The sequence below is a fragment of the Hibiscus syriacus genome, unplaced genomic scaffold (genome assembly GCF_006381635.1).
Source record: "Hibiscus syriacus cultivar Baekdansim isolate YM2019G1 unplaced genomic scaffold, ASM638163v2 tig00111392_pilon, whole genome shotgun sequence".
Taxonomy (NCBI): domain Eukaryota; kingdom Viridiplantae; phylum Streptophyta; class Magnoliopsida; order Malvales; family Malvaceae; genus Hibiscus; species Hibiscus syriacus.
Genome location: NW_024063078.1, coordinates 1,510,649 through 1,529,214, shown reverse-complemented (window position 1 = coordinate 1,529,214; position 18,566 = coordinate 1,510,649). Strand labels below are relative to the sequence as shown.

Below are 18,566 nucleotides of genomic sequence, written 5' to 3'. Positions count from 1 at the left end.
AATGAAGACAAAGGATGAGGTGCTAGGATTTTTCTTTAAATGGAAAAAGATGATGGAGACTCAAACAGGCAGAAAAATCAAACGTCTTCGTATATACAATGGTGGAGAGTACAAAAATGATCCATTTCTGAAAGTCTGTGAAGAGGAAGGTATTGTTAGGCACTTCACTGTCAGAGGTACACCACAACAGAATGGAGTGGCAGAGCGTATGAACCGGACATTAGTGGAGAAGGTTCGTGTATGTTGTTTAATGCTGGGTTAGGCAAAGAATTTGGGCTGAGGCTTGGTCTATGCTTGTCACCTTGTCAACCGCTTACCATCGACTGCTATTGGTGGTAAAACACCATTAGAGAAATGGTTTGGAGTACCTGCTACAGATTATGATTCCTTACATGTGTTTGGTTCCACTGCATACTACCATGTTAAGGAGTCAAAGCTGGATCCAAGAGCAAAGAAGGCGATTTTTATGGGGATCACCTCTGGTGTGAAAGGCTATCATCTTTGGTGTCCAGAAACAAAGAAAATAATCTTCAGCAGGGATGTTACCTTTGATGAATCTACCATGTTGAGAAAGGTGACTTCAGAAAAATTGGAGCAGACAGATGGAACTCCCAAAAAGGTGGAGTTTGAAGGAAGCAAATTTGTCCCAACCAGTAAAGAAATGATGTTGACTCTCCTATGGTAGAAGAGAGTCAGATGAAGAAGAGGTTCAGACCCAAGAACCTCCACAGCAACATGAATCAATTGCACTCAGAAAGGGAAAGAGGACCATTAGACAACCTGCTCGTTATGCTGATATGGTCTCTTTTGCATCACCAATTGCAATTGATGACGTTCCTGCCACTTTTAATGAAGCAGTTCAAAGTTCAGAACATAAAAAGTGGAGGATTGTCATGAATGAAGAAATGCAATCCCTTCAAAAGAATCAGACGTGGAAACTAGCTAGTCTTCCGAAGGGAAGAAGGCAATTGGGTGCAAGTGGGTATATGCAAAGAAGATGGATTTCCTGACAAGAATAACATCCGCTACAAAGCAAGATTGGTGGCTAAAGGCTACGCTCAAACGGAGGGAGTTGATTATAATGAAGTATTTTCTCCAGTTGTAAAACATTCCTCCATCAGAATTTGTTGGCTTTGGTAGCGCAGTTGGATTTGGAACTAGTTCAGATGGATGTAAAAACTGCATTTTTACATGGAGACTTGGATGAGGAAATCTACATGACTCAGCCAGATGGATTCAAAGTTGCTGAAAAAGAAGAGATGGTGTGCAAATTAGAAAAATCGTTGTACGGATTGAAGCAATCTCCAAGGCAGTGGTACAAGCGATTTGACAAGTTTATGATAGGGCAGAAGTACACAAGAAGCAAATATGATCATTGTGTATTTACGCGAGCTAGAAGACGGATCCTATATATATCTTCTTCTTTATGTTGATGATATGCTGATAGCTTCCAGGAGTCAGACAGAAATTGCGAAACTAAAGACTCAATTGAACAGGGAGTTTGAGATGAAGGATCTTGGTGAAGCGAAGAAGATTCTAGGCATGGAGATATCAAGGGATAAGAAATTGGGGATGCTTTGTTTGTCTCAGAAAGAATATCTGAGGAAGGTACTAAACGTTTTGGCATAAATGAGATGTCAAAACCAGTTAGTACACCTCTTGCTCCTCATTTCAAGCTCGGTGCATCCATGTCACCTAAGGATGATGCAGAACGGGAATACATGTCAAAGGTTCCGTATGCAAGTGTTGTTGGTAGCTTGATGTATGCAATGGTGTGTACGAGACCCGATATTTCACAGGCAATTGGGTTTGTGAGCAGGTATGCATGATCCTGGAAAGGAGCATTGGCAAGCTGTGAAATGGATTCTGCGGTATATTCTGAACACCGTAGATGTTGGTTTGGTCTTTCAGCAGGACAAACAAGATGGTCAGTGTGTAGTTGGGTATTGTGATTCAGACTATGCAGGTGATTTGGACAAACGTCGATCAACTACTGGTTATGTGTTTACATTTGCAAAGGCACCAGTCAGTTGGAAGTCCACCTTACAGTCAACAGTGGCTTTGTCTACTACAGAGGCAGAGTATATGGCAGTTACAGAGGCTGTGAAGGAGGCAATTTGGCTTCAAGGGTTGCTTGGTGAATTGGGAATGGAACAAAAGCACATCAAAGTGCACTGTGACAGTCAGAGTGCTATTCATTTAGCAAAGAACCAGGTTTATCATGCAAGGACGAAGCACACATCGATGTTCGATATCATTTTGTACGAGAGATTCTAGAAGAAGGTGGAGTCATAATCCAGAAGATTCGGACCACTGAGAATCCTGCTGATATGTTGACAAAAGTGGTAACTGCGGTCAAGTTTAAACATTGTTTAGATTTGGTCAATATTGTTACAAATTAAAAGATTGTTTTTTTTAGAGATGTGTGTGGAATTTGCCAAGGTGGAGATTTGTTGGTTTTTGGCAAAAGTCCCACATTGGTTGTGTATAAGGAGGAGGGGAAATTCTTTTGTTATAAATAAAGCCCTCCTCCTCCTTAGTTAATCATCCCACAAATATAAGCCTTCTTCTATTTTAAAGGCTATTTGTATTCTTTCTCTCTTTGTAATATTTCCTCTATTAGTGAAATATTTTGGTGTTCTCTTTTATGTCTATTTAATAGCTATTGTCGGGTATAGTTGTTGTCAATTATTGTCCTATTAAAATTACTTGTCTTGGTAGTTCTGTCTAAGGAAAGTGGGTTTTAAGAGGGACCATTGTGACCCCTCCTCTTTCCTGGGAATCTACCTTGAGGTGATTTTTAGTACAATCGTTTTCACACTAATCACCTAGATAATAGTTTTCAAGGTGAATCTGTTATTGGTGGAAATTAACCCGAATTTCACAACAATCTAACCCATTGTATGTCCTTTAGAAACTTAGTTTTGACCTTCTTCAGCTTGACAACAACGTTGTTCATGTCAATTCTGTCTTCTGGTAAATCTGCAGAACATTCTCCAGCTAGTTGCAAAAATGGACATAGCACAATCCTTTGCTGCCAAATGTTGTCTCTCTCCAGAACTTAGCAAATTTGTATCCACAACTTGGATTAATGTAGATGGTAAGCATTGTTTCACCCATTCCTTTAAGCTCATCTCATCCGAGAACATTTCGTCCGTTGGCCTTTTTCTTGTGAAAGTTTCCAGCAGAAGAATACCAAAACTATATACATCGCCTTTTATGGAAATGATCCCTTCAGCTCCATACTCTACATATTGAATTGCAGAACAATGAAGCGAAAAAAAAAGGGTAAAAAATTGATTGACTATGTATATGCTCACACATTACCTGGTGCCATATAGCCAATAGTTGCCATTGTCATGGTTTGTATCATTGAGTCTTCTTCGCCTAGGAGTTTCGAAATTCCGAAATCACTTAGATGTGCAACCATATCACCATCAAGAAGAACATTGCTCGGCTTTATGTCGCAGTGCACCACGGATGTTGTTAGGCCGTGATGGAGATACTCTAATGCAGATGCGACATCTATCATTATGTTCAACCTCTGTAAAATATCGAGAAAATGGTTGTGAGAATACAACCATTTCTCTAGACTTCCATTAGGCAAGAACTCAAGTACCAGAGCTTTAAACTCAAGGTTACAACAACTGCTGATGATTTTGACCAGATTCCGATGGAGAATCTGTCTCAGGACCTCACATTCAACTTCGAAACTTTTGAAGGCTCTTTCCGAATCCACATTGAAGACCTTTACTGCAATAATCGTTCCATCTGCTAGTGTTCCTCGGTAGACCGAGCCGAAACTACCCGCACCGAGAAAATTGCTCTCACAAAACCATGCAGTCGCTTCTTGAAGCTCGTGGTATGATATCATTCTCCATGTTGCTAAAGGTAAAACATCTCCTTGAGTTGGGATGCTTGCTTTCCCTTTTCGGCTTCGTAAAGAAATGATAATCAAGGCCAGTACTAGCATTGTTGCGGAAGCTACTGGTGGTAGAATATACGCTAAAAGCTTTCTAACCTTCCTGGATCGACTTCTATGTGCATTAATCTTGCATGGTGGCAGGTGCAATCGAGCAGCTCCACAAAATACTTGATTTCCCATGAATGATTGAATCGAGTAGTTCGAAAATGCTCCTCCGTTAGGAACTTCCCCTTGTAGCCTATTGAAAGAGACATTGAAATATTTGAGCATCAAAAGCTTTTCAAGGGATCTGGGAATCGTTCCGGACAGATTATTCCTCGACAAATCCAGGAATTCCAAGACTATCATTTTAGCTATGGACTCTGGTATAGAGCCCTGCAATTTATTACTAGACAAAGAGAGATGAGTTATGCCTATGAGATCTCCAATGCCAACAGGGATATCACCATATAATTGATTTCCTGATAAATCCATATCGATGACAACCTGCCATTTTCCGATGTTCTCCGGCAGCGGGCCACTTAGAGAATTCGAAGATAAATTGAGGTGCATGATATCTTCAAGCCTTGTCAAAGTCAAGGGTATTGAACCTGTGAACCTGTTAGAGCTTAAGAAAAGATCTCTCAGAGAAGTAATATTACCCAAGCAAGCCGGAATCGATCCAGAGAGATCGTTGTTGGTGAGAATTAAGTAACTAAACCTCTCCAAATGACATATATCAACCGGAATCGATCCGTCCAAATCATTGTCTTGAAGAGACAAAGATTGCAGCTCTCTTAATCTTCCAACTGTAGTAGGAATTGTTCCCATCAGTTCATTGTTGTCCAAATTCAAGCTTAACAAGGCAGTTAAGTTCCCGATTTCTTTCGGGATACTGCCATTGATGTTGCACCCCGAAGCAGAGAAAACATCAAGAGAAACCGACAGGTTCCCTATTGAAGCAGGAAGATTAGTGTTGACTAATGGATTCTCATCAATATATATGTTCTTCAAGAATCTACAGTTTGTCAAAGATGAGATAAAACTTGAAGGTTTATTGGAGAACTTATTATATGCAAGGTTGAGATTTTGAAGATATATTAAGTTTCCAAATGATTCCGGTAAAGATCCAGAGAATGAATTATTTGGAATATCAATACTAGTAAGATCAGAGGCATTGGAGAGAGAAGGAGGGATTTCTCCAGAAAGTTGATTTCCTGAAAGATAAAAGATTTGAAGTTGAGGAAGCCAAAGAGTAGGTGGAAGATGACCTGAAAGGCTATTTGTTTGCAGTGATAAATACACCATTGTTGAACTGTTGAAGATAGCAGGAGGGATTGGACCAGAGAGCATGTTGTCTCCCAAATATAAGGTGTCCAGATTTGGAAGATTGCTAATCTCAATGGGAATGGTACCTGCCACAAAATCAAAACATCCAGCCTTTGTAATGCATCAAAAAGAAATTCAAAGTCCTATTATAAATAAATTGAAGGTTGAAAAAAAAGATATCGATACCTGTGAAGTTATTAAAGCTTAAATCAAGAACAGTAAGAAGACTAAGGTTCCCAATAAACGAAGGAATGGGACCTTCCAATCCACCATGTATAAAGCTCAACATCTCCAGTCCAATAAGATTCCCAATCCGCCACGGGATTTCACCTCTAAAGTTGTTCCAGCCAACGAACAGTTGCTTGAGCGTAGTCAAATTCCCTAGCCCTTCAGGCACAGTCCCCCCAAATTGATTGTGAGACAAGAACAAAACCTGCAGTTGTTCATGCTTGAATAAACCAGCTGGGATTTCACCAGAAAATTGGTTCTTATCCAAGTAAATCTCTTGAAGTCGAGGAAGGGGATCAAACATATTCCATGGGAGATGACCAGTGAGGTTATTCCATCCAAAATCAATGATTTGGAGAGAAGACATGTTGTTTGGGATTGAGGGTATTGAACCACTCAAATAATTGCTCTTGAATTTAACATCTTGTAATGAAGATATGTTGAAGATTGAAGAAGGTATGGAACCTGAAATCTGATTGTTCTTCAAATTTAACGTCTTCAAGCTAGGAAGATTTCCGATTTCTTCAGGAATCTGTCCTTTCAGATTATTTTGATGGAGATCCAAGATCTCTAGCTTTGGCAAATAGCACAGAGAAGACGGGATAACACCTGTGAAATAGTTATCTTGCAGGAACAAGTATTCAAGTCTAGCCAAAGAACGGAACCATGAAGGGATTTCCCCACTGAAGTTGTTCTTACCAAAGCTGATATATTTCAGCCGGTGCAAATTAGCCAATTCCATCGGTAACGTGCCCCGGAAGCCATTGTTTTCGACGTCGAGCCGAGCAAGGAATGAGAGATTTCCCAAGTGAGGTGAGATAGTTCCGGTAAGACTCATGTTAGAAAGAATCAGAGAAGTGACTCTGGGGTGCTTGGATCCACAAGTGACACCAATCCAATCACAAACAGAAGCCGTCATCGACCAGTTGGCCGTCAAGAGATTTTGAGGGTCTTCAATGTAGGTTTTCAATGCCAGAAGAGCTAATCGGTCCGTGGTGATATCCGGAGATTCAATTGATAAAGAATAACAGTTCAAATGCAACAACAAAACCAGCATAAGACCAGTAAGGCTGAAGTGAGTATTCATCATGAACACAAAGGTAATTAAGGCTTACAGATAACCTAAAAAGTACCTATGACATTTAATTTATGAATCTTCATCCTTACAAAACACACATGGCCAACAAATAGATAAGATACAAGGACCAATTTTTCTTTCCTACGAATCATATCCAAGTAGAGTGGAATAAGGTACGAATCCACATTGCAGAAAGTCCTTAGTGGATTCTCCATTTACTTTAAAGTCATTTTCAAGTAGAAAGTCCTTAGTGGATTCTCCATTTACATAGTGGTATATTTTGAATACTAAAGGTGGATTCTTTATATACTCATCATTTTCTATAATTTCATTTTGAATTATCGAACACATTAAAAATGTAAATCATAGAAGTTACTAATTTTCAATATATTGTCAAACATGGCCTTAGTTTAATGGAACCATTTCATTTATATTTTATACATACCGATCCCGTTCAGTATCCTTTAAAAACTTAGCTCTAATCTTATTTAGCTTCGGAATCTCTTTCGAATTAAGCCTCTCTTCTGGTAACTCTGCTGAACATTCTAAGCCAACTTGTAAAATGGATAAGGCACAATCATTGGCTGCTAAACGTTCCCTCTCGATAGTTCTTAGCAAATCGGTGTCTACAACTTGATTCATCGGAGATGACAATGATTCTTTTATCCAACTTTTCAGGCTCATCCCTCCCCCAAAGGCCCAAACATTTCATCTGTGGGCTTTTTCATTGTGATGGTTTCCATCACAAGAATACCAAAACCATACACACCACCTTTTGTCGAAACAATTCCTCCATTTCCATACTCTGTATATAAGTATAGGACATCATCAATATTCAATAATATATTCATAACGATAAAATTATATAAAGTATCTAAAATGTATATGTACGCATGCTATAATTGGTGCATAGTTAGAAGACTCACCTGGTGCCATATATCCAAACGTTACAATTGTTGCGGAAGACGACTATCGGATAGAGCAAAATCGCAACTGATAATTTGAGAAAATAAAAATGAAAATAAAATAGATACAAAATTTACGTAGAAAACCCCTAAATAATATAGGGTAAAAAACCACAGGCAACGGTAGAAGAATTTCACTATGAGAAAATAAGAATTACAACTTCTCTCGATCTACCAAGGAGAAAACAATGATAATTCTCTCTTGATAAAATGGAGAAAACAAAGATAATTCTCTCTTGATAAAATGGAGAAAACAACTCTCAAGAAACTCTCTAAATTCTCTAGTATTGGAAGAAAGTTAGAATGCTTTGGGATGGTTTTGAAGCTAAATGAGATAGAATATTTATAGTTGAAGCTTAAGGACTAATCTTATAAATACCCTAAAGTGCAATGACTAAAATGTGCAATTTTCCCATGTCACTTTTCAACCATTATTAGTGCCAACTATGAACCATTATTGTTGTCAACTTTCAATGCATTATTCAACAATTATTTGGTGAATCATTGATGCCAACTAGCTTGGCAAATTGCATGACAACTAATAGCAATAGTCATGGTTTGTATCATTGGGTCCTCTTCATATAAGAGTTTTGCGATGCCAAAATCACTCAAATGTGCAACCATATCTTCAGCTAATAGAACATTGCTGGGTTTTAAATCACAATGCACCACGGGTGTTGTATGACCATGATGGAGATATTCTAGAGCGCATGCAACATCTATCATTATGTTCAACCTTTGTATCCAAAAAATGATGATTGGAGTACAACCATTTATCAAGACTCCCATTAGGCATGAACTCGAGCAGTAAGGCTTTGAAATCAAGATTATTCGAGCAGCTGCTGATGATTTTGATTAAGTTTCGGTGACGAGTGTTACGGAGAATTTCACATTCAACGTCAAAGCCCTTAAAACCTCTTTCTAACTCTAACTTGAATACCTTTACCGCAATTTGCATCCCATCAGAGAGAATCCCGTGGTATACAGAACCATAACTCCCATTACCAAGTAATTTGCTTTGATTGAATCCATCAGTAGCTCGATGAAGCTCCTGGTATGAAAATCGACTCCATGTTCCTAAAGGTAACAAGTCTTCTTGATTTGGTAATTTTTCCTTCCTTTTCCTTCTTCGCAAGATAATGATAATTAAAGCCATAACCAAAATTGTTGAGGCAATTGGCAGTGTTACATATATTATGAGCTTAGTTCTTGCCTTGGAATTCTTAACAGGTTTGCAGCTTGGAACATGAAGTTGAGGTGCACCACACAATGCTTCGTTCCCCTTAAATGATTAGATTGAGTAGTTTCCAAATGATCCTCCCTCGGGAATTTCTCCTTGAAGTCTATTAAAAGAGACATTAAAATATTTGAGATAACTGAGTTTCTCTAAAGATTTGGGAATTTCTCCGGATAGATTATTTCTTGACAAGTCCAAGAATTCTAAACTCAACAAGTCACCAAATGACTCAGGAATAGAACCTTCAATTCTATTATTGGATAAGGAGAAGTGAGTGCGATCTTTGAGATCTGCAACTCCTGTTGGAATATCACCCGAGAACTGATTGTTCGACCAATCCTTGCTAGTCAAAACCTTCCACTTTCCAATATCAATTGGCAGTGAACCACTTAGAGAATTGGAAGACAAGTTCAAGATAAGGAGGTCGTTAAGCCCTGTCATGGTTGAAGGTATTGAGGAAGAAAACATATTGGAGCCAAGAAATAGGTTCCTCAAAGAAATGAGATTACCCAAGCAAGCAGGTATCGGTCCAGACAATTTGTTACTCGTGAAGAACAAGAAAGCCAACGTGTTTAGATTACATAACTCAGACGGGATGGATCCTTCTAACATACTGTCCTGAAGAGAAGACTTATCAGCTCTTCTAATCCTCCAATTGAAGCAGGAATGCTTCCTGTCAATTTATTATCGTCAAGCTCGATGATTATCAAGCGACTTAAGTTGCCAATTTCACTCGGGATGCTACCCCTGATGTCACACCCAGAAGCATAAAACCACTGAAGAGAACCTGAGAGATTCCCCACCGAACCAGGAAGTTCACCATTGATCAAAGGGTTGATGAAAACCAAGAACTCCAAGACTCTACAGTTTATCAAAGAAGAGAGAAAGTTCATCCCTGAAGAAGTTAAATTATTAGCCTCCAGGTTGAGAAACTTCAGATTTCTCAGATTACCTAGAGTGTCAGGAATGGACCCTGAAAAGTAATTACTCGACACGTCAAGCTCAGTAACGTGAGAGGCATTGGAAATAGACATTGGGAATGGACCACCGAGGTGATTTTCACCAAGATATAATCCTTCCAGCCCCAGGTTTGGAAGCCAAAGCCCCACTTTGATGGAAGATGGCCAGACAGCTGATTTGAATACAAAGAAATGACAGACAAAGTTGAAATATTAAATATTGTAGGAGGAATAAAACCAGCAATATTGTTAACTCCCAAATCCAAGAATTCCAGATTCTTTAGGTTGCCAATCTCATGTGGTATTGTACCTGCCATAAATGAAGACATGAACTCAATAAAGAAAAAGCTTTCATACACGAGTCGAGGAAGACGAAAATATACGTTTCCCTTCACCTGTGAAGTTATTATAGGGACACGCAAACAACTTCAGAAGAGTCAGATTCATAATTTGTTTCGGAATTTCACCTGCAAAAATAAATTTTACGCATCAAATCGGAGTTTTTCCATGAAATTTCATTTTCTGAACTTCACCATTAATACATTACCTATAAAGTGGTTCCGACTAAGATAGAGGAACTGAAGCATATTCAAATTCCCAATTTCCGCCGGTAAACTTCCCTCCATTTGGTTAGCTGCTAAGGATAACTCTTTGCAGCTGAATAAACTGGCTGGAATTCTTCCGGAAAGCATGTTAACACCCAACAACAGTTGTTTCAATTTCGGAAGATGGTCAAACAAATCATTTGGAATATGACCAGTGAGATTATTGATGCTGAAATTGATGTATTCGAAAGATAACAAATCGCATGAAGCAGAGGGTATGGAACCCGAGAGCATATAATTTCCCAGGTTTAATCTTTGCAACGATGATAGATCGAAGATGGAGGGCGGTATTGAACCTAAAAAGTTGTTATATGAACAATCAATTTCCCTAAGAAGAGACAGATTCCCAACTAGTTCTGGAATTTCACCTGTAAAAATAAAATTTACTTAACAAATTCAGAATTCATCTACTAGAAAAAATTATTGCAATAAATTAAACAAAGAACCATGGGTAAGATGTTTGGTATCGTATTGGATGTCATGTCGCAAACTACAAAACTAGAGGATTACAGGTTTATTTGGAACTTTAGTTTTGAGTGGCAAATGTAGTTAATGTATTTTTAAAATATTAGGTAAACTATATTAGATATCATCAAATTTTAAATTGTTATCGTTTTTATCACTAAACTTTTCTTTTCGATTCGAACTTTCGTTTTACTTCCAATGTAAGCATTAAGCCCTTAAATTTTAAACGTTGTGATGACTTGGACGAAACTATTTGTCACTATGATGACGTGACCAAAACCAAGTCATTTTGGTCTGGCTATTGATGCCTAAATCAATAAACTAATCCAAATCAGATTTTGCAAATATCCATTATTAGGATGACCCTTCCAACCTTCAAACCCTGACTTTGTTTAATGAATCTAATTTCTCATCCTACTATATCAAATGTTCTTTGTTCTAAAATTTATTTATTAATTGTTAACTTACACCTTTTTTTTCTTTCAGAAGTACTTTGGCAAGAAAATGTAAAAAAATTTTAAAAAAAAACTTTAAGAGCTGGTTGGTATGCATTACCTTCGAAGTTGTTCACACCAATATAGAAGATTTGAAGCATACTCAAATTCCCAATTTCTACTGGTAGACTCCCCTCCAATTGGTTATATGATAAGGATAAGAACTGCAACTCTTTCGCTTGAATAAACTGGTTGGAATTTCGCCAGAAAACATGTTAGCACTCAAGTACAACTCTTCCAATTTCGGAAGATGATCAAACATATCCTTTGGAATACGAGCAGTGAGATTATTGTATGTGAAATCGATGGATTTTAGGGAAACCAAATCACTTGCTACAGAGGGTATGGAACCAGAGAGCATGTTATTTCTTAGATTTATATTTTGCAAAGAAGACATATTGAAGACGGAGGAGGGTATTGAACCTGAAATCTAATTCTCATACAAGCTCAAGGTCTCTAGCTTTGGTAGATAACCTAAAGTGAATGGAATAACACCCTTGAAGTTGTTATGGTATAGAAACAAAGTTCGAAGTTCAGTTAATGATCCCAACCATGATGGGATTTCTCCACTGAAGCCGTTGTTACCCAAGTTTAAGTGCTGCAGCCTATGCAAATTGGATAATTGGACAGGTAATCTGCCATGAAAACTATTGTTTGTGAGGTGAAGACGAGAAAGGAAAGATAGATTTCCCAAATGGGGTGGAAGAGTACCTACGAGCCCCAACCCTGTTAGGTCTAGAGCTGTGACTCTCTGGTTCTTCGATCCGCAACTGACACCAATCCAATTGCAAACAGGAGTAGAAGCTGACCAATTACTTGCCAAGACATTTTCAGGGTCGTGAATAACTTGGTGTTTTAATTCATGCAGAGCCGATTGGTCTGTAAGTACGGTGGTTAGTTTGATCGAAAAAGTAGCCATAAAAGAATGGAAGATGATGAGAAGAGCTAAGCTGAAGAGAGTCCTACTCATTTGATTTTGGGTGTTGAGTCACTGGAAAATGGAGTTTATCAAGCTACCAACAATGAACAAAGGCACAACGGAGACGGCTAAACAGATAATCACTTCATCATACACAGTTAAATGTAACTGATGGACTACGTAACCGCATATAATCACCGTAAAAAATAAAATAAACAGATGGCTTGTCGTGACCTTTTTTCCTATTTCTTTGAGATGCATCCTTTTGTACAATCTAAAGTCCGACTTTGAAGATTTCAACAAATTATGGGTCATAGAATTAATCAGTTTTTTTTTATTATTATGTATAAATTTTGAGCTGATGGAAAGATTTAATAAATCTTTCCTCCAATCAGATGATGACACGTGTCACTGAAAAAAAAATCAAAGAAAGAAGCAGCTTAGGGAAATCGATCCTGGGTGTTAACGGGGCTGCCTGACTTTGTTCGGTGGCTTGACTTCATCGTGCAGTCTAAACTCTCTTCGAACTTTGGCTTTAGAAACTTTGCATGCTCGGCATACACATATCAGCAACTGAGAAAGACTTGTACGTAAGGGTTCATTATGATTTATGAAGAGTGTTCTCGAGTCCCGTCCGGAATAGACGTTGAAGTATCAGTCCAAGGTCCATCCATGGGTGTGGCTCTGTCATGAGAAAATGTCGAGACATTCGTTTGGCTGTCGTGTGACAGTGTCTCAAAGGCTTTAAACCTCGCATCCTGATCCGAATCCCTCCGTTTGATTAATGGAGCTTGGACGGGAGCCTTGCCTTCTATCATACTGACTACAGAAGACATTGACGGCCTTAATGTTGGAGATGGATTGGTGCATAGAAGAGCCAGGTTAAGCATCCTTAGTGCTTCTTCTTTGGAGTAATTTGAATCAAGATTTGGATCAACAAGCTCCAAAAGGTTCCCTTGTTCTTGCAGGACATAGGCCTAAAATCGTATTGGTTCAGATCGAAGTTAGCTCAACGAGTCGATAGATATACGGTAGGAAAGAAAAAGTTGATAAATAAAGCTTTGATTACCCAATCAAGGAGGAAAACAAACTCCTCCTTTGGCTTGTAATTTGTGTTGCTCTTCCCACTGACAATCTCCAAAAGGACAACACCAAAGCTATAAATATCGGCTTTGTCGGTCAGGTAACCTCTCATTGCATATTCAGGTGCCATGTAACCTCTGATAAGAAAAGCATAGAAAACACTGAATCGTCTGAGAAAATGATGTTCGTTTCTGCAGGAAATTCAATGTATGCAACTACTTTGATGTTGCTTAGCCATCTGCGAATTCCATAATGTAGGAAGGCGAAGAGAAGGGAGGAGACTTACATTGTTCCAGCTATTCTTGTGCTGATATGAGTGTTCTCTTCTTCATCGAGCTTGGCTAATCCGAAGTCGGAAATCTTAGCATTTAGATCCTTATCGAGCAGCACATTTGTTGCCTTAATATCTCTGTGAACAATTTTAAGTCTCGACTCCTCATGAAGATAAGCAAGTCCTCTTGCAATCGCCAAGCATATTTTCTTTCTCGTCGACCAATCCAAGTTAAGACGTTGCTCCTCGCGACCTGAAACGAAATTATTAAAACAAAACGGAGACGTTATCAGTCATGATTTTAAATCTAGAGATAGTCTTAGATGTTATATAAGATATTAGCAGAGACGTTACCGAAAAGTGCACGAGCAAGACTGTTGTTTTCCAAGTACTCGTATATTAGCAACAATTGATTTCCTTCAATACAACAGCCATACAGCTTCACAAGATTAGGGTGCTGCAATGCAGAAATCATGCCTATCTCGTTTACGAATTCTCGATTTCCTTGCTTTGACTTAGAAGATAGTTGCTTAACTGCAATTACCGTACCATCTGGCAGTACACCCTACAATCAAACAGTGAAATATCAGAAACAAAAGTTCATAAACTAATCACTTCTCCATCATCCCCTTCAGCATTAAAATTGGATGCATCATAACATAGGCATTTCATCTGTGTTTGGAATATTATAACCATTCGGGTTCCAATCGTATTGGCCGAAACAAAAACAATTATTACCTTGTAAACTGGCCCAAATCCTCCTTCACCAATCTTATTTGCAGGATCGAAATTATTTGTTGCAGCCTTGATTTGTCTTAAACTGAAATAGCCAGTCTGAAGTTCTAACCCATGAAGCTCTGCAATATGAACAGATCAAAAGCTTTAGCCCATCCTAGAGAAACAGAAACAAAAACAGCTTGCATTCTTTCTTTTATTTATGATCTAACCGCTGTTTTCGTCGTGTTTGCCGCCCAAGTAACCCATCAGTCGGAGGATGATCAATAGCAGGATGAGAATTACACATGAACCGATCAAAATACCAGCAATGAGTCCAGCTGATAACCCTTCCCCGATATCGACCTTAAAGTCTAAAGATGAGAAAGGAATCAATAAAAACGACAGTTAAAATATTAGAAACTAGCCAGTTCTTCGACATGATATGTACTTACTAGGAGTTACTGTAATAGCAGATATCAATGGTCCATAAACTCCTCTGTCAGGAATGGCAGTGGTTCCTTTCCCTCTCCAGTACAAGTGAATCTCCAAAGTACTTCCCTCAACGTCAACATTAAATTCCTTGAAGATACCCTTACCGACACCGCCAGCTTCCTCCATGATGTTGAAATCCTCCAAAACTACTTTCCCCTGTATGAACAATCAAGTTAGAGTTTCAAAGACTACAATCATATGTTCATCGTATCTTGGAAAGAAAGGGAAAACTCCGAAAAATGGTCCATGAACATAGCTAATGAATACTTACTTGAATCGATATGTCAAATAAGCGCCTTCCAAGACTCTCAAATGTCTTATTATCAGAATACATAATTTCAGCAAAGTGAAGCGTCACGGTATAGTTGCCTTTTAGCAAACATAGGCCATAGTACTTCAGTGACTGAGGCGCAAGACGTGCAGAATTGTAGAAGGCTGGACCGGGCACAACAGATGAAGCTCTTGCAGTGTAATGAGCTTCAACGTTTCCCAAATAAACACCTGTACTACTATAAGCCCACTTATTTGCTGAATTGAAAAAGTTTGATGGACCAATGGTGCTTAAGTCCTCTTCATATTCATTTCCGTCAACATCAATATGCTCTCCTCCACAATTAATAAACAAGGAATGGTCTGCAACAAGAAACAAGGTTATATCAGATAAATTTCTGGTGAGAAACAAGAAGATCGAATTTAAGTATAATTTATAGAAGTATAAGAAAGAAGTAATTGTACTTACAGGTCGGTTTTCTAGGACAAGGAAGATCCTTCCTTAAGCACCATGAAACTCTGCAAATTATATTGTGTCAGCACCAGTATTTGAAATAAAAATTAAGTACTAGAAAAATATCGATGAAACTAACGAATTGCCGTCTGCTGAGGACGAGGAACTGGATAATAGGTTCCTGTTGATATTGGAGAGTACAGAAGATTAATATACTAAACTAAAATGATCTTGAAAATGTAAGGAAAATATCAAGAGACTTACACTCTTGCTTGTTGGCAACTTGTTTGGGAAGAAGATGTAAAATTGTTGTAAGACAAATCTCTGCAACGAATATTTCAGAAGAACTTATAAAATTTTATAGCAGGAAAACTTCAAAGTCCGAACTAGTGCAGCCACCACCAAGATTCAAAATTCTAAACATAAAAAAATAACTATAAGATGGGAGATGGGACCGACATGTTGTCGTCGCTGCCTAATACCCAACCAGGCAATGCTCCGGTCAATGAATTGTTAGTCAGAAACCTGAGTCATGAAAAACGAACATCTCACTTTTAATCATACATGAAACAATATGACACAATGATAAACTAACAAATTGTTTATAGACTTACAAGTAATCTATCTTTTTCAAACCCTGAAGTGTCTGAGGAATTTGTCCAGATAAGCGGTTGAAGCTTAGGTCCCTATAATCCGAATCATGTAAACGCAATCCAGTAAAAGAAAATTAGTGGAGCAGAATCTAGACAATTGTTTTGAAACACTTCTGATGCTGAAATCAGTTCAAGTAAGAAACTTACAATGTTTTCAATGATGTCATTTCGCCTATATAGGGAGGGATTGGACCGGTAAGCAAGCAATTTCGAAGCACCCTGAGTCACAAAGTTCGAACAAATCCTCCAATGAGCTAAAAAGAACAGAAACAATGAATCAGATGGAAGAACTTCTTAGACTAAACTCACAATTCTTTCATATCTTCCATTCCCTTCAAATTTGGAAAAGCTGAACTTCTCCCTCTCAAATCAGTTATCCTCCTGAAATATGATAAGATATAAGAAAATTAATCACTCATCGTCTTGAATGTTGTTTTCGAACGGAAAATAACTAAGTATACAAGGATTAAGGTCAAGAGACTCACAAATCAGTTAAGTTTTTTAACTCAGATATGGTTGACGGAATCGGTCCTTCCATCGATGTGCCTTGCATGTCCCTGCAATGGATTTAGAATTTCTTAATAACAATGAAAAGATTAAGAGATGCGAAAAAGATAGATATATGATTGGTACTCACAATCTTGTAAGTTTAGTCCAATTCCCTATAAAATCAGGTATCTTCCCAGACAGACTACTTCCATCTATCCGGCTGCAAAAACACATTTCAGAAAGGTCAGGATTCAGCCTACTGTTGTTATGAATATTCAGATATCCACATTTTGTACTAACACTTACAAATCAGTTATGTTCTTCAAATTGCCGAATGATTCGGGTATTCTGCCAGTAAAATTGTTCGAAGAAAGAAGACTGCAGGCGCGAAAAGTAGTCAGTTACGATACAAATCGAAAAGAACATAGATCACGAATTCACTTGATAAACATTGTTGATATTAACTTACAGTCTACTCAAGTGGCTCAAATTTCCAATGCTGGAAGGTAGAGATCCACCGAACAGGTTATCTTCCAAGACCCTAAATATGCAATTCAATTGAGAATCAATATTCTATAACAAAATTCTTTATTCAATTAGACAGATTTATGCATCATGACTTACAGTCCTTCAAGTGTAGAAATATCACCAATTTCACCAGGAATCGGACCACTAAGACGGTTCCCCAGAAGTGACCTGAAAAATGTTACAGAAGACCAAACAGCTTTACAACTTCATTGATGGATGGATGATCAAATGGCACTAGCTAAGTACAAAACTGGTACAAAAATGACTTACAAACTGGTGAGAGGAAGCTGAGATAAACTCGAAGGAATTGATCCATTAAGATAGTTGCGAGTAAGATCACTGTTCAACAATGGAAGATTAGCTAAGTTCTTCCAGGTCGCATATGATGAATAGATGAAAGAGCTAAGACTAAAGTCTAATGAAGGATTGGACAGAGAATTGAATTAATGAACCTATGACTGTCAACTGAACTTACATCACTTCCAGATGTGTAAGATTTCCAAGTTCAGGTGGTAGAATTCCAGTCAAATTGTGACCCTTTATCAATCTGTTGCAGAAAAGATGCAACAAAAGAATGAAAAAGAGTTAACTAGCATAAATTTTGATAAACTCATTGTAAATGATAAAGAAAGTTCATGGTTAAGAAAAGAGAAAAGAGATCATACATTTGAGTGACATGGCAGTTGCTGTTGTTTCCATTAGAACAATTACATACAATACTGCTTTCAACAAGAGTATTAATGGTATAGTTCCATGAACTATCACTGCAAACGGTTCTTCTAATGGTACCAGCATTCGAATGCTGCATCTTCGAAAATACAGTTCGAAGAGTCCGAACTATTGCAGACAATGCAGCAGAAATTAATCAGTAAACACACTACTAGATTACTTGAGATAGTCATTTAATCAAGTTTACTTAACATGATAATGATAAATCTAAACAGGAAGTACAAGTCATTGCCAGCTATTTATGTTCATTAAGAATGTAGCATGGGACAGATCAGGTAGCCCCATTCCTGCAATAATTGCTATCTAACAAAGAATACCACAAATTCAAAATTCATATAAACTAATTTCTGGCTTAAGAACTGCATGTGATTGGTTGAAAATGTGGGCTTTGATCAAAATCTGATATTTTTTAAACAAATATCTGGGACTAAGAGTGGGGCCATCTACTATGGCAAATAAATGCATGACGTGGGCTTCTACATCAATAATTATACTGATATGTTTGGTTACTGAGAATATGATAGAAAGTGCAGGTAAGGATATCACATTGTGTATCAATATTCCTCCAGTTTCTCAACAACCAAACAGATCAGAGGTAATCCCTTTAAGCAGAAAATGCCTCAATATAAGAAAACCCAAATGAGAGAAGTCAAAAAGAGTGAAGATAAACATAAAAGGATTGCTTTTTTTAATGAAT

The 18,566-nt window shown here is 38.0% G+C and overlaps 2 protein-coding genes and 1 pseudogene across 2 annotated transcripts; all 3 read right to left on the bottom strand.

Annotated features, from left to right (window-relative positions):
* Window positions 1–2,851: 2,851 nt before the first annotated feature.
* On the bottom strand, window positions 2,852–6,690 carry LOC120160449 (probable LRR receptor-like serine/threonine-protein kinase At3g47570). The gene is made up of 3 exons (XM_039170863.1): window positions 5,420–6,690; window positions 3,328–5,319; window positions 2,852–3,247 (listed from the first exon to the last, which is right to left on the bottom strand). Exons 1-3 carry the CDS (start codon window positions 6,549–6,551, stop codon window positions 2,961–2,963), a joined length of 3,411 nt encoding a protein of 1,136 aa, XP_039026794.1. The 5' UTR covers window positions 6,552–6,690; the 3' UTR covers window positions 2,852–2,960.
* A 1,315-nt stretch (window positions 6,691–8,005) lies between these two features.
* Window positions 8,006–8,791, bottom strand: LOC120160595 (annotated as a pseudogene).
* A 3,842-nt stretch (window positions 8,792–12,633) lies between these two features.
* On the bottom strand, window positions 12,634–17,963 carry LOC120160267 (probable LRR receptor-like serine/threonine-protein kinase At1g53430). Its single transcript, XM_039170676.1, has 23 exons — window positions 17,806–17,963; window positions 17,616–17,687; window positions 17,411–17,479; window positions 17,237–17,308; window positions 17,082–17,153; window positions 16,919–16,990; window positions 16,761–16,832; window positions 16,609–16,680; window positions 16,433–16,504; window positions 16,271–16,342; window positions 16,085–16,156; window positions 15,930–15,995; window positions 15,735–15,794; window positions 15,610–15,651; window positions 15,486–15,535; window positions 15,018–15,379; window positions 14,707–14,902; window positions 14,485–14,625; window positions 14,276–14,394; window positions 13,892–14,102; window positions 13,553–13,790; window positions 13,253–13,403; window positions 12,634–13,160 (listed from the first exon to the last, which is right to left on the bottom strand). The coding sequence occupies exons 1-23, from the start codon at window positions 17,946–17,948 to the stop codon at window positions 12,792–12,794; spliced, it is 2,865 nt and encodes a 954-aa protein (XP_039026607.1). The 5' UTR covers window positions 17,949–17,963; the 3' UTR covers window positions 12,634–12,791.
* Between the last annotated feature and the right edge of the window lie 603 nt (window positions 17,964–18,566).

Bases quoted from the DNA above. Each gene is read 5' to 3' on its own strand.
- LOC120160267 (XM_039170676.1), bottom strand. From the start codon at position 17,948: ATGCAGCATTCGAATGCTGGTACCATTAGAAGAACCGTTTGCAGTGAT. The intron at 15,795-15,929 runs GTCGGTCCCATC...TATTCGTTGCAG, and splicing joins TTAGGCAGCGACGACAACAT to AGATTTGTCTTACAACAATT. The intron at 13,404-13,552 runs GTAAGTCTCCTC...TTTTCTTATCAG, and splicing joins ACAAGAATAGCTGGAACAAT to AGGTTACATGGCACCTGAAT.
- LOC120160449 (XM_039170863.1), bottom strand. From the start codon at position 6,551: ATGATGAATACTCACTTCAGCCTTACTGGTCTTATGCTGGTTTTGTTG. The intron at 5,320-5,419 runs GTATCGATATCT...ATTTTGTGGCAG, and splicing joins AAGCTTTAATAACTTCACAG to GTACCATTCCCATTGAGATT. The intron at 3,248-3,327 runs GTAATGTGTGAG...TTCAATATGTAG, and splicing joins TATTGGCTATATGGCACCAG to AGTATGGAGCTGAAGGGATC.